Source organism: Neopelma chrysocephalum, unplaced genomic scaffold (assembly GCF_003984885.1).
Source record: "Neopelma chrysocephalum unplaced genomic scaffold, ASM398488v2 Primary Assembly neopelma1_100, whole genome shotgun sequence".
Taxonomy (NCBI): domain Eukaryota; kingdom Metazoa; phylum Chordata; class Aves; order Passeriformes; family Pipridae; genus Neopelma; species Neopelma chrysocephalum.
The window spans coordinates 1,030,130-1,043,557 of record NW_020897763.1 but is presented as its reverse complement, the minus strand read 5'-3'; the positions used below and the strand labels follow the sequence as shown (position 1 = coordinate 1,043,557).

Below are 13,428 nucleotides of genomic sequence, written 5' to 3'. Positions count from 1 at the left end.
GCTGCTTGAAAAACATGTCTTAGTAAATTCAAGCACTTTAATTGAATTTATGCAACTGCAGCCACCAGGAAAGAGTGTCAGCTCCCCACCCTGCCTCAGTTGTGACACTTGGTGTTTTATCACTTGGGTTTTTCAGCTTCTGTTTTTCATTTTCAGATCTTTTATGACCTGGTCAGACAAATAAATAGAAAAACACCAGTGGAAAAGAAGAAGCCTAAAAAGAAATCATGTCTGCTGCTTTAGACTCCCATCATGCAGCAGCTCTGAGCCAGGTAAGAGGGGTCTGAGTTCTACCTGTGGCTCAGGTGAGCTGCTTCCAACAGAAAGGACTCTCTCCCCTTCCCTCTGCTCCTCTTCCTTCTGTCTGCTCCCAGATAGGGAATTAAAAAGTCACTTCTGCTGACTGACCTGGCAGAGAAATACCTGCTTCTCCCCCTTTCCCTTTTTGCTTGGGTTGATGAGTGTGGCAGAGCAGGAGCTTCCTTTTGACTCCTGCAGGTTCTAGGTTGTGACAGGCAGCTCTGAGCCCCCATGCCTCAGTTTTGCTTCCTTTTCATCCTCTTGATGGCATTTGGTGGCATCTGTGTAACCTCTGTTACTGTCTCAGTCCTGGGTGCTTTGGGGACAATTCAAATCGGGTTGGGTGGGACATGGCTTTCAGTGGCACAGAAATAAAAAGCTGCCCACCAAAAAAAGAAAAACAACAAAAAACCCAAACACACACACACAAAAAAAAAAAACACCCAAAAAAACACCCCAAGGTTGGACAGAGCTAAAAATAATCTTCCTGTGTATCTTGGCAGGGAACTCTGTGTGCTTACAGCTGTTCTGTCGTGCTCCTGAAAGGAAACAGCAGCTCCATAGCTCCAGGTTTTGGACAGAAATATCCCTGTTTGGAGGCAGAGCAGGGAGCTGGGGAATGGCCCATCTCTGCCACGTGTCTGTGTCACCATGGGCTGCACAGGCTGTCACCTCAGGAGGGTTTCTGTGACCCAGCAGAACCTCTGTGCTCTGTCCTGTAGTTGATCAGAAGGCACAGTGAGCTGGCAAAGCAGCTCAACTGCCCTTGTCCTACAGCATTTAAGACAAAGCTGTGGTCTTAGAAGGATTTCAGGGATGAATTCCTCTGAAGTCCATGCTGTAGGTGGTCATTTGGGCAGCCTGGGTGTGACTGAGCAGCAGAAGTGGAGCTGTGCAGGTAACCTGGCTGCTGATGGGCTTCACTGGGGGATGAGGCTCTTACCCTGAGCTTTGGACTCCAGAAAACAACAGCTCAGGGCTAGGGGGAATAGTGGCTTTAGGAGTAGAAATGGAAGAGTCTTAAGTGGCTTTTCCTGTTGCTCAGGAGATCATCTGAGTTGAGCTGGTGTGGTGTCAGGTTCCCCAGCCCAAGGTGGAACCTGCTCAGTGCTGGGCTGGCACAGCTCTGCCTGGGATCTGCACACAAAGCCCAGCCCAGCAGCAGCCTGGCACTGGAATACTGGGAACTGCTGAGGGAGTTCCTGCATTCAGTCAGTTATCCCAGAATGGTTTGGGTTGGAAAGGACCTTAAAGCTCGTTCCACTCCCTGTCATGGGCAGGGACACCTTCCACCAGCCCAGGTTGCTCCAAGCCCCGTCCAACCTGGCCTTGGACACTTCCAGGGATGGGGCAGCCACAGCTTCTCTGGGCAACCTGTGCCAGGGCCTGCCCACCCTCTCAGGGAAGAACTTCATCCTAACATCCAACCTAAATTTCCCCTCTTCCAGTTTGAAGCCATTCTTCTTTGTCCTGTCCCCGCATAAAAAGTCCCTTTTCCTCCTTTTTAGAAGCCCCTTTGGGCACTGGAGGGGGCTCTGAGGTCTCCTGGAGCCTTCTCTTCTCCAGGTTGAACACCCCCAGCTCTCCCAGTCACTGATGCCCCTTCACTGACTCCTGCCCGTGCCCCAAATCTGCTCTGGATGGTCAAAACCCCACAGTGTCTCCCTCACTCTTCCCAAATCTCTTCCCAATATCCCTGCCTGTTGTTTGCAGCTCTTTAAGAGCAACTCAGAAATCCAAAAGCTGAGATCCCTGCCCCCTAAATTGTCCATCCACTGGTGAATTCCAGCCCCCTTTGCCTGTCTCTGCCTCACAGGGTGGGTGCTCCAGGGGCACTGGTGTTATCACAGCAGTGACACACAAGTGGCAGTTGGTTGTCACTGCTTTGTGGCCCTGATAAAACAAGAATATCTTTCTTAGAGTTACACTTTCCAAAACCTCTTCGCTGTCTGTACCCAGGAACAAACCCCAATTCTGGGAAAAACAAGCTCTTCTGCTGAAGTTCTGTGTGTTTTACCAGCCTGGGTGCAGGAAACTTTCAGGCCTTTGAGGTCATTCATCTCATCAGTAAAATAAAAAATGTCCCTCCACCATCTTTTATTTTTTTATATTTTTTACTTTCTCCACATGGAGAACTGTTGCCTAAATGGGAACAAACCCCAATTCTGGGAAAAACAAAAATTCTGTGTGTTTTACCAGCCTGGGTGCAGGAAACTTTCAGGCCTTTGAGGTCATTCATCTCATCAGTAAAATAAAAAATATCCCTCTACCATCTTTTTTTTTTTAATTTTTTTTTAATTTAATTTAATTTTATTTTATTTTATTTTTTACTTTCTCCAGATTGCAGGAATGAAGAACTGTTGCCTAAAATGGAAAGTGCCAGCATTCCCGACTTCAAAAAACCTTATGGAAATTAATGACATATCAGAAGAAGCTTCTCCTGTTTTTTTTTTATATACTACGAGAAGAATTTAGATCTTAAAAAATGGTTTGCACACAGTCCCTGGAAAAAAAAAAAAAAAAAACAACAAAAAAAAAAGGCAATTGCTCTGTGTATATCTCTTGGAATTTTAAGCCAATATTCCTCCTCCTTTGCAATAGCAATTAACAGATGTGAAAATAAATATAATTGACTCTAGTGTATGATTATCCCAAGGAGCATGGATGCATTTCAAATGTTAGAGATTGCTACTATAATTAAAATTTCATATTGACCATTTTATCATCATTTCTCCCCATCAAGCACTAAAAATGTTCCACTGTTATATTTTATATCTATAACTATAGATATATATTATGTGAAATCTCCCTTTGAACTCACCCCAACAAATAACTTTTTGAGTCATTGACTTCATTTTATATTTAAAAGTTACGGAATATCATTATTTTCATTCTGCCATTATATTCTAATTAAAAATGTTTGTGCATAATGCTTTGGAAAAAATGGGTCTTTTATAGGAAAAAAAAAAACCTGGGATAACTGATTTCTATGGCTTTAAAAGCAAAAATATATAATATACTAAACCAAGTCTAATATTGCTTCTTGTGTTTTCCTGTCACAGATTAAATTACAGCTTTTATGAATGATTAAATTTTAGTACATTTTCATTTTTTTGTTTCTGTGTTTTTGTTACGGTTTCCAGACTTTTGGGTTTGGTTTGTTTTTTTTTTTAATCCATGTTTTGTGAATTCCTCTCCCATCCTGGCAGATTTTGTTAGGACAGACCCCACCCCGTCCTTGTCTCTCTGGGTTGGACGTGTACAAAAAGTACAGCAGGCAACTTTAAATTAATTTTGTGCGTTCTTTTGGTTGTTTAAAGATTGTATTTCTGCAGGAGATATTTCCTCTGTACACTTATTTTTTGCTCTGTACAAATTTCATGCTGTACCAAGGCCTGACTTGGACGATGATTTTGGTTTCACCCCTTGTCTGGGGACAGTCCCTGTTTTGGCTGCTGGTCCCCGATCAGCTAAAAGGGTTTTTTAATTTCATTTTGGGTTTGTTTCTTGTATATATATTTTTTTTTTTAAATACCTGTTGGTTTCATAAAGCTTCAAAGAGCAGGATATGAAGAGAGCCGTGGGTGCTCCATCCTCCTGTCTGTGTGCAAGTCAAAGAGGGACCCAAATCCCAACCCTGCCAGAATTCCCACAGGGCTGGAGGACTCGCTCCTGCTTCGCTTCTGAGTAAGTGAGAAGAGAAATGTAACTTCACAGTGGAGAAAACTCAGGCCAGGCCTTGTCCCGGTGCTTTAAACGGGAAATCAAAGTGTAACAGTTGTTCCTGGACCCGCTGTAGAGTTTTATTGGAAACCAGGGGGGGAGAAATTTCTATAAATAGGTTTTTTTCTAAAACTGTGTTCCTGATGCAGCTGTTGAATTATGCAGAGATCCCAGTTTCTAAAAGCAGCCCAGACAAGACTGGTTGAAAACATCTGGATAATGTGAAAACATCTGCCTAACTTACAAGCTACTAGGACAAACATAGTTACTTTAGCTGGTTGTCTTCAACCTTCCTCTGTGCTTCCTTTTTCGGGAGGAGCAGAAGCATGGTGTTTGCAGGTTGGTTATCTTTACTAAATGTAAAAATATTTTAGTAATAAAGTAATTTTAATGAACGTGCCGGTTGCTAGATATGTCTCTTCTATAAAACCAGAAACTTAAAACCTTAATTTTATTTTTTTTTTATTTTGAGATGCACGGAATGGTAGGGAAGGTCATCAAAATAATCTCTTTAACCAAATAATCTCGTTTCAGAAATGCGAAACCTCGTTTTAGAAATGGGAAACCTCGTCTCAAAAATGTGAAACTTCGTTTTATAAACTTTTTTATAAAACTTCCAGCGTGTTTTCTGTGGCAACGCTGGGGGTGCTCGACCTTCCGGCACTTTTCCACGTCACTTCTCAACCTCGTGTCATTTTGGATCTTCCCGCAGTTTAACTGGTTGGGCTGGTGAAGGCAAGTCCAGCCTCTCCCGTGGCATTTTTTTCCCTGTCCCGGGATCTTCCTGGAGCGCTCAGGACCCGATCCCGGTGTGGGTGTCCGAGGGTCCCCGTGGTGGGGAGACGTTTCTGCTCCATCACCTGCGAAACCTGGAGGGGTTTGCAGTCCATGGTGGCTTCCCAGGAGAGGCGGGAATGGCAGGATTTGCATCCCTGGGATGCAAAATGAGTAGTAAATTGGGTGTAAGGGATGGAGGAAGAGGTGGGAACGCTTCCCGAGCCTCTCGGCTCTTTGCCACTAGATGGTGGTGTCGGAGAAGCTCAGGGCTGGTGGAGGCTCCGACTGACATTCCACCGGAATTCAGGTTATTTGCAGGGTGAAGCCCCGTTTGCCATCGCTCCCCCATCCCCGGGACCCTCGGTGTGCTCCCCTCTGCCTCCCACAGCGCGTTGTTTTCTCACTGGATAAAAACCAAAAAATCTCCCCTAATGGATTTCAGCACAAAAGCCCCAATTCTGCCCTGGGACACACTCGAGCTGCTGCGTTTTTTCGTGTCAAACAGAAATGTCCCGGAGCACTGGGGGGTTAATGTTTCACCGGGTTAAGAACGACTTCTCTGAAGAATGTCCTCAAGAAAGGGTGAAAGGAAAACCTCCCAGGAGGAGTCACACGCTGCTGCCTTTGACCATCCAGCCGAGCAAAGCCACACTTTGCTGCGAGCAAAGGAGCACATTTAAAATCTCACTGAAGCCCCAGAGCCATCCAGCTCCTCTCTGAGCTACTGGAGTGTGCACAGATTCCACCAAAGTGATGCCCTGCCCTCTGTACAAATATGCTGTTCTCGAACTTCTCAGCCTGTGTTTGTTTTTTTTGTCATCTAAAGGTTGTTTTCCATCACGTTTTCCCACCCAGTGTGGGTTGGATCAGGTGGTAACAGCCCAGTGCCACGTCCTGCCTCTCTGGGAAGGTGTAATTTGGGTTTTGCATCCAAATGCACGAGCAAAAGAAGGAAGTATGTCATTTTTAGAGAGTGTGGACATGCTGATGCTCCTGTGGATTCAGAGAATCATGGAGTATTTGGGGTTGGAAGGGACCTTAAAGCTCATCTCAATTCCACCTCCTGCAGGGACACCTTTCCCAGGTTGTTCAAATCCAGTGGGCTGATGTGGGAGGTCTCACATCCAGCAGCCACTCAATGAGAAACTTAATTCATGTTAAATTCAGCATTAACCTTTGCAAAATCACCCAAACTAATGAATATTTCATTTATTTTGCCAGGGCTAGGCACTGAGGAAGCGAAATCGGATTTTCCAGAGGCCCAGGTGCCGTTTGGTGAATTGCTGGCACGTGCTGGCTGCCCTGGCTGGGGCTAAATGTCCTTCCCATCCTCCTGGCTGGGGCTGGGACCTGGCACTGCTTTCCCTGCAGCAGCTGGTCAGTGCTCTGGCTCTCAGCCACAGCCTTGTCTTTCCCCTCGGAAAGAAAAGCCCCGAATTTGGAGACAAACCCTGTGCAGGAGGAGGGAGAGGAGCCGCCCTGGAGGATCCCCAGCAGCCTCAGGAACAAAAAAAGAACGTGCCCAGCAGTGAAACCAGTGCTGGGCTGGGTGCCTGGGGCCTTTCCTGGCTTTTTAACTTGGATTGTTTCCAGGGAAGGCCTCCAGCAGCCAAGGCACTCTGTGGGGTTTTGTGCTGGGGTTTTGTGCTGGTTCCACTCACTCCTCACTTGGAAAACCAGTGTCCCTTCCAGGAGGGTGGCTGCTGTGAGCAGGGAATGCTCCTGGTGTGCCTTGGAGGGGTTCCTGCCCTTCCTGGGCCCCGCAGGAATGTCCTGCCCGTGGTGGGAGCTGGGGATGGGCAGCTCTGGGCACTGAGTGCCCCTGGAGTGGGGGGCTCAGAGCTCAGCAGCCCCAAGCCAGGGCTAATCAGCCCTGCTGCAAGCTCAGGGCAGCCCTGGCACAGAGCTGCTCCTGGCAGGGGCCGGGCTCTTTAGCTCAGTTACTAATCCCAGGGTTGGAAAATGGTGTTTGTGTTATCCTGGGACTGAAACAAGCCTTTTCTCCCTCGCTTTGCAGGGAAGTGGCACAGAAGTAAACTCAGCTCGTTGCTCATGTCAGAGGCCAGAGCAGGGAGTGGCACCCCGTGATCCAGGCTGTTCTGGATCCTCTGTCCAGGCTGTCCTGGACCCTCTGTCCAGGCTGTTCTGGACCCTCTGTCCAGGCTGTCCTGGATCCTCTGTCCAGGCTGTCCTGGATACTCTGTCCCTCATCTCCAGCGGGATGCACTTCGGAGGGAGCAGCACCAGAGAAAGATGAAATCATTTGGCAGAGATTTTGGACACATCCTGGTGGAGCTGGAAGTGCAGCCCCTGCTGGAGTCAGAGATGCCCATCCTGGCCTGGCCCTACCAGCTCTGGACTCGACCCCTTTTGCCCCACAGGCTTTGGGGACACAGGGATTGCTCAGATGAGCCCTTTTCCCCTGGAGTTCAAACATCCCTGGCATTTTCCTTGGGTGGCACCGACTTTCCAGGCCCAGAGCCAGCCCAGGAGCCAGCCCTCCCCTTTCCTGGCACGGCTGGGGGTGCACAAGGAGCCCGTTGTGCTGCCAGGGAGGATGCTGAGGGAGGATGCTGGAGAGCTCCGTGCCCACGTGGGCGGGGTGGCAGCGCAGGGGGTGCGTGGCGGCAGCTGCTCCTCCTTCCGCGGCCCAAAATCAAGGAACAAAGGACAAATTCATGGGGCTGGGAGTGGCTCCCCGTGGGCTGAGCACACTTGGAGCATTGTGGAGCTGGGAGAGGCGGCGCTGGGCAGCCCCTCACCCCCACAGTGGGTGACCACCCCCGTGTCCTGCACGGGACCACCTTTGCTCACAGGATGCTGCCGGAGGCTCCCGGGATCCATTTCCATGGAGGGCTGTTTTTCAGCCAAGAAACCTGAAAAACCCCTGGCTCTCCTTCAGAGCAACCCCATGGAGAGCAGCCTAGCTCCCCTGCAACATGGAAGTTTACCATAATCCTGCCTTTTTTCCTCCCTGCAGGTGTTTTACATATAAATCAAGTTTCTCGCTCCCATTTTGGGGGAGCGATGGTGGAGCTGAGTGAAAGGAAGCAGTGTTGGAGCTCTGCTGCCCTTTCCTACCCAGGTGGTTACAAATCACTGGATAAACTGACTTCAGCTCCCCTCCACCTCCACTCACCCTCCCCGTGGTCAGAATGTGGATCCAGCATTTCGAAGGCTGCAGACATCCAGCATCCTACTCCCATTTTTCATTTAGCTCTGGAAATAAGCAGTGTCAAGCTGCTGTGTCAGTTTGGCTTAAATTCACAGGAGAACTCATTTGATTTGGAGCCGTTTACGTTATTAAATATGACTGCACGAGAGCCCCTGGGGGATAATCCTTTATGATAAATGATGTTTGAAATGAGGGAGACCCGATCCCGGCCGGCTCAGGCTCCAGTCACAGCTAATCTGCAGGAACAAGGAAAGGCACAGCAGAGCAAAGGGCAGGGGCTGGATGTGGGCAAACCAGCAGCTCAACCTGCAGCACCATCAGTGTGACAGCAAAGACACAACATCTTTCTGGATGCTTCTTTCTGGAGCATCCTGCTGTGACACGTCCCTGGAAGTGTCACAGAAAGATGCTCCTCAAAAGCCCTGTGGATGTGGCACCTGGGACAGGGGTTAGTGGTGGACCTGGCAGTGCTGGAGGAATGGTTGGAATGGTGGTCTTGGAGCTCTTTTCCAACCTCAGTGGTCCTGTGATAAAGCCAACACTTCCCTACCTGAGGGTTTCTCTCCTGTAAATGCATCCCAGTCCACTCTTGATATGGTTTAGTGCAGAAGCACCAGAAATCTGGCAAGAAACCTCAATAGCAAACAAAAGCCTCTTGTTTCCTGAAATCCCTTTGGAAATGTATGTGGGTTTCAATGGAAACAAGGAAAGCATCCATTTTCTGCAGGACTCCAGCACTGGGAGACACTTATTTGTCCTGTCACCCTCTCACAGGCTTTGTTTGAGCCAAGGGTAACACACCTTTTGCTGGCCTTGGAGGGAAGTTTTCTCATCTGAATGCATTGATTTGGTTCTGACATGAAAATTCCTGGTGCACAGGGAGGATAAATGCACAGAAAGAAGCACCTCAGGTTTATGAGAAACCGTGGTGAAAGTATAATCTTGGTATAGTTTGGGACTTCAAGGGTTAACTCAGTGCCCTCTCTCAGCTGAAAACTACCCCAAAGGAGGTTTTCTCCAAGAGGCTCTCAATGTGCTGTTTGTTAGGAGTTGTTTAAAGGGTTTCCTCGTTGCCAGTGAAACCTCAGAGCTCCTCTGCCTCCCTCCCCAAGATTTCAGGAGCACTGAGCAACCCCAGACAGGCTCAGGCTGAAGGAGGAAGCGAGGAAACGTCTCTCCTGGTTGGTACTTGCTCTGTGTGCCCGAGCCAGGCTGCTATTTTGCTGGGTTAAAAATGGCTTTCTAACTGTGTCACAGCTGGGTGCACATTTCCCACCGGCTCCTGCAGGAACAGGGCCTGGATTTGCTGCCCTGCTGAGCTCAGGGTGTTCCCATCCATTCAACACGAGATGCAGGGGCTGATTAGCAGCCAACAGGCAGCTTTTGGCCCTTTCCTTCTGAAACAATCAGTGTTTAGGGCTTGACTGAGAAGGATTTGGTGTGAGATAAGCTTCCCAGAGTGGGGCCGGGGCTGAAGTAATAATTGAATAAGTGTGAGGTGGTGAATGAGACACGTAAGGATGAGTCAGAGCCAAAGCTGCCCTTGGGAAGGAGGGAAAAGGCTCCTTGGTGTCTCCTCTGCCGCCTGCCCCTGGTGGGACTGAGCTCCTCGAGCTGCTGGGAGGAGATTTTCTGGGGGGAAAGGCCAGGGAGGGAGTTCCCTGAGGGCTGTGCTGGGGTCCTGCAGCTCAGGGTGCTTGGCCACAGGGCTGAGCTCCTGTGTTGGGATTCTGCCTCTTCTCACACTGAGGTTTGGGGTGCCAGGGCCAGGACAAGGTGCAGGGAGGGTGGGACAACATCCAGCACGTGGAGCTGGAGCCCAGGACCAGCCTTGTTCCCACCCCTGGAAGAAAACACATCCCTGTGTGTTTTCCCCTGGCAGATGTGAATTTATTTGCTGCTGTCTGATGTGAGTTGTGCAGTCCTGACAGACTCGGGGCTGTGCTGTTGCCATCTCACTTCCCTTCTGTTGGATTTCCCACTTCCTTTAATTTTTTATCAGTTTGGTTGCTGCTCTCAGCAGAGGCAGCTCTGTGGGAAGGAGAAGAAATCAAATGTTTTATTTTTAGACGCTGCCAAAAGAGTTCAACCCAAGGCAAATACAATTACTTCAGGTTGTGCACAGGCTTCTGAGAAGCAAAGGAGGAATATTTTCCAAATGGGAAATGCCCTAAAACCCAATGCCACGAAGCCACTGGGCAATCAGGGCATCATGAAGCCATTTGAGGAGCACATTTAACCCTAGTGGAAGGTGTCCCTGCCCATGGCAGGGGGTGGAATGAGATGATCTTGAAAGTCCCTTCCTAACCCAAAGTATTCCATGATCCCAAGGGGTGGGAGGTGTTCCCACTGCCTGCTCTGGACACCCCACTGCTGCCTCACATCCCACGCAGCCCCTTGCTCCTGGCAAAGCCACTCCAGCTCTACCAGCCTGCCTCTGTCCTCTGGGATGTTTTCCTGCTGGAAGGGGCCTCCCAGATGCTATTCCTGGCCCAGTTTTAGGGCATCCACTGCCTGAAGCTTCCGCTGGGCTGTTTCTGGAGAGCTCGTGGCTGGGGCAGAGGAGCAGGGGTGGCAGGGAGGCTCCTCAGTGAGAGCTTTCACTCTGTAATTAAGCTGAACAAGAGACTGAGTTAAATCTCTGGTTCCCTCGCTCTGCCTGAGCGAACACAAAGAGGAGAAAAGGCGTGAGCCAGACAATTAAAACAAGCAATAAAATTGCACAGAGAGGTCCGTGGAATGATTTTTTTTCCTTGACACGCTCGCCCCCAACAAGTGCCACATGTCCTGTGTATAAATAGCAGCTGCCCAGACTTGCTTAATCATCCCATTGTTGCTTTATAATATTAATTAAACATTCCTCCGGGATTGTTTGCATCCTAATTAAGTGGGGAACTTACAAAAGGCAGCGAGGAAACCAAACAAGTGTGTGCTGGGGGTGCTAAACTGTGTGCGACTGGGGTTTCAAAAAAAACCAAACCCAAAGTTAAAATCGCAGGTCTGTGGTTTAAAAGAATTTTTAATAGTCACCAGTGCTGGGGACTGTTTGATTAGTGGTTCTGAGGGGTCAGGGAGGGGCAACGAGGGAGGTCTGGGGGCACTGGAAGGGATGAGTGTCCCCCCCATCAGTGTGACAGGAGCGAAGCGTCCCTGGCAGGGACCCTCTGATATCAAAGGGCCAATTAATCCGCAGCTGCTCCGCTCGGAGGGAAGGGGATGGCGGGAGACAAGGACCTGCTGGAATCGGCAGCTGGGAGCCAGGGCCACGAGGAACCCTAGAAATCCCACTGGGCAAGGGAGGAGTCTTGAAAAACCCCACTGGACGAGCAGGGCTGAAACGGTGTGAGACCAAAACCCATGCGTGGCAGGATTTTATGGAGCACGATCCTGATGGCTCCGGTGAGGGGGAGAAACCTTCCCCAGGGAGACACAACCCCACAGCCCCGGCCCCCTGTCTGGGCTCATCCTCCCCATCCCCTCCTTTCATGTAGCCGGGAAGACTCGAGCACATTGTTCCCGGCTCAGACTCCTGCACCCTGCAGGGATTGCTGCGAATTACCTCCCAAATTATGTGAGTAATTAAAATCAATGAGAGGGTATCCTGTTAAATAACGTAATTAGATGAGCACAGCGAGCAGAGATGAGTGCAATAGCGTTTTTGTTCTCCTGCCTGGAGACAGCTTTTAACTCTTTCCCTCTTGTCTCTTCCCTGGGAAGGGCAGGGAGGGCTCCTCTGGGTAGTGCCCCTCTGTGCCATCCGCTCCTCCCAGTGCTGAGGTTTTTCCAGGAAAAAACCTCTCCCTGCTTCCTCCAGTGCTTCCTTCAGACCAGGATTTTCTTTCCCCCCAAAATCTCCAGCCCTGTGTTATGCTGCAACCTCAGGGCTACAAACATCTGAAGCTCTGAGAAAAACAGAACTGCCTTTAAATCCACTCTGTGGCAAACACGCCTCATGCAGCAACTCCTGCAGCTGAGCTGGAAACGGAGGCCCCACGGAGTGGAAATGGGAATTATCTTGATGTGCATAATGAATTGTCTGAGCCTTCCACCCCCAGGTCCCTGTCCTGGGGGCAGAGTCCCAGCCTGGGCATTTTTCCATGGCCTAAACCAGGATGTGGGGCTGGGAGGGATGAGCAGCAGCGCAGAGCTCAGGCTGGAGCAGCCAAACTCCAGCTCTCCATGAACACGTGTGTGTGTGTTTACTGAGGCACAAAGGTTTGATGTGTTGCCTTAATTCCAGAGGAAACTAAATGGCTGAGGAACCCAAGTGCTAAGAGTCATTTTTGTTCCATTCCTGCTGGTTCCCCGGGCAGGGAGAAGCCTCAAGTTCCATTAAGATCCTCGTGGATATCTCGATCCTTCAGCGTGGATTGCTGTCAGCTCTGAGGGGGCTCTGGTAAGGGTAAAGGCATCTGGCCAGATGGCTCTCATTGCAGGGCTGGAATCTAAATAATTAATTTATGGTATCGTGTTCAGGACTTTGCTGTCTCCCAAAGGAAGCCCTGAAAAAGTCCTTAACTTGGTGCTTATTTTTTCCAGCTGCGACGCACAGAGAGATGTTGAGTCTCTGCATCCTGCTGGATTTTAAGCTTGGTCGTGATTTTTCCGAGGTAGTGAACTGTTGCAGAGATGTGCCACATCTAATTACACCTGTCACATGAAATCATATTATGGCAAAGGACCTGAGCCCCTGCTGGGAACGTAATCCCCTGGGGTAGGGATACGGGGAAACCTACCTTTGACGTGCTGCAGGAGTGACAGGTTGTTCTAGAAGGGATTTAAACACACACACACAAAAAAAAGGCAGGAGCACACCCTCACAGAGCCTGGAGCTCCTCCCAGGTGGGATGGCTCTGGTGGGATGCTGGAGCCATCACTGCCATGCTGTCACCCTGCTGTGCTGCCCCCAGGGTTGGGCTCCTGGAGGAGATCCAGTGCTGGCACGAAGCAGGCAGGGCTGCACCCCTGTTCCTAAGCAGAGGAAGAGGAGGGAGGAGGAGGAATTGCCCTCTGGGTGTTGGGAAGAAACCACAGGGTTCGCTGTTTTATGGGCAGGGTGTCTTATCCTGTCCATCTCCGAGTGATTTAGAGGTGCCATAAAACCTCTGCGGAAGGAGGACTTTTGCTCCACTTTCCTGGCAGTGCATCTTATCTCCAGTGGATTTCCCAATGCTCTGCTTGTTGCTGCAAATAGAATGTTTCTCTTGGGAATAAATATGAATTCCTCTTAGGAATATATATGTCATTTGCCTCAAAAAGGCAAACAACACATAAATCCTGTGCAAAGCTCAGATCCCCTTGCTGGCAGCATCGCCGTCACCAGCGACACGTTTGAAAACCAGGCAAGCAGTTAAACAGAGAGTCCCCTTCTTGAATTATTTCAAATCCAGAGGATCTGGTCTCTCCTTTTTTTTTCCCAAGCAGAGCTCAATTCAGGGCACAGGAAACTCAGC

General features: G+C 49.4%; 1 protein-coding gene across 2 annotated transcripts in view; it reads left to right on the top strand.

Moving 5' to 3' along the window:
- The window catches only part of RAP1A (RAP1A, member of RAS oncogene family), a 36,278-nt gene extending 32,870 nt beyond the window's left edge, over positions 1-3,408 (top strand). For both annotated transcript variants that reach the window (XM_027695249.1, XM_027695250.1), the window contains exons 8-9: positions 157-272; positions 2,641-3,408. In XM_027695249.1, coding sequence (XP_027551050.1) covers positions 157-243 — 87 coding nt within the window. In that variant the 3' untranslated portion in view covers positions 244-272; positions 2,641-3,408. The remainder of the gene's footprint in view (positions 1-156; positions 273-2,640) is intronic.
- Positions 3,409-13,428: the final 10,020 nt, after the last annotated feature.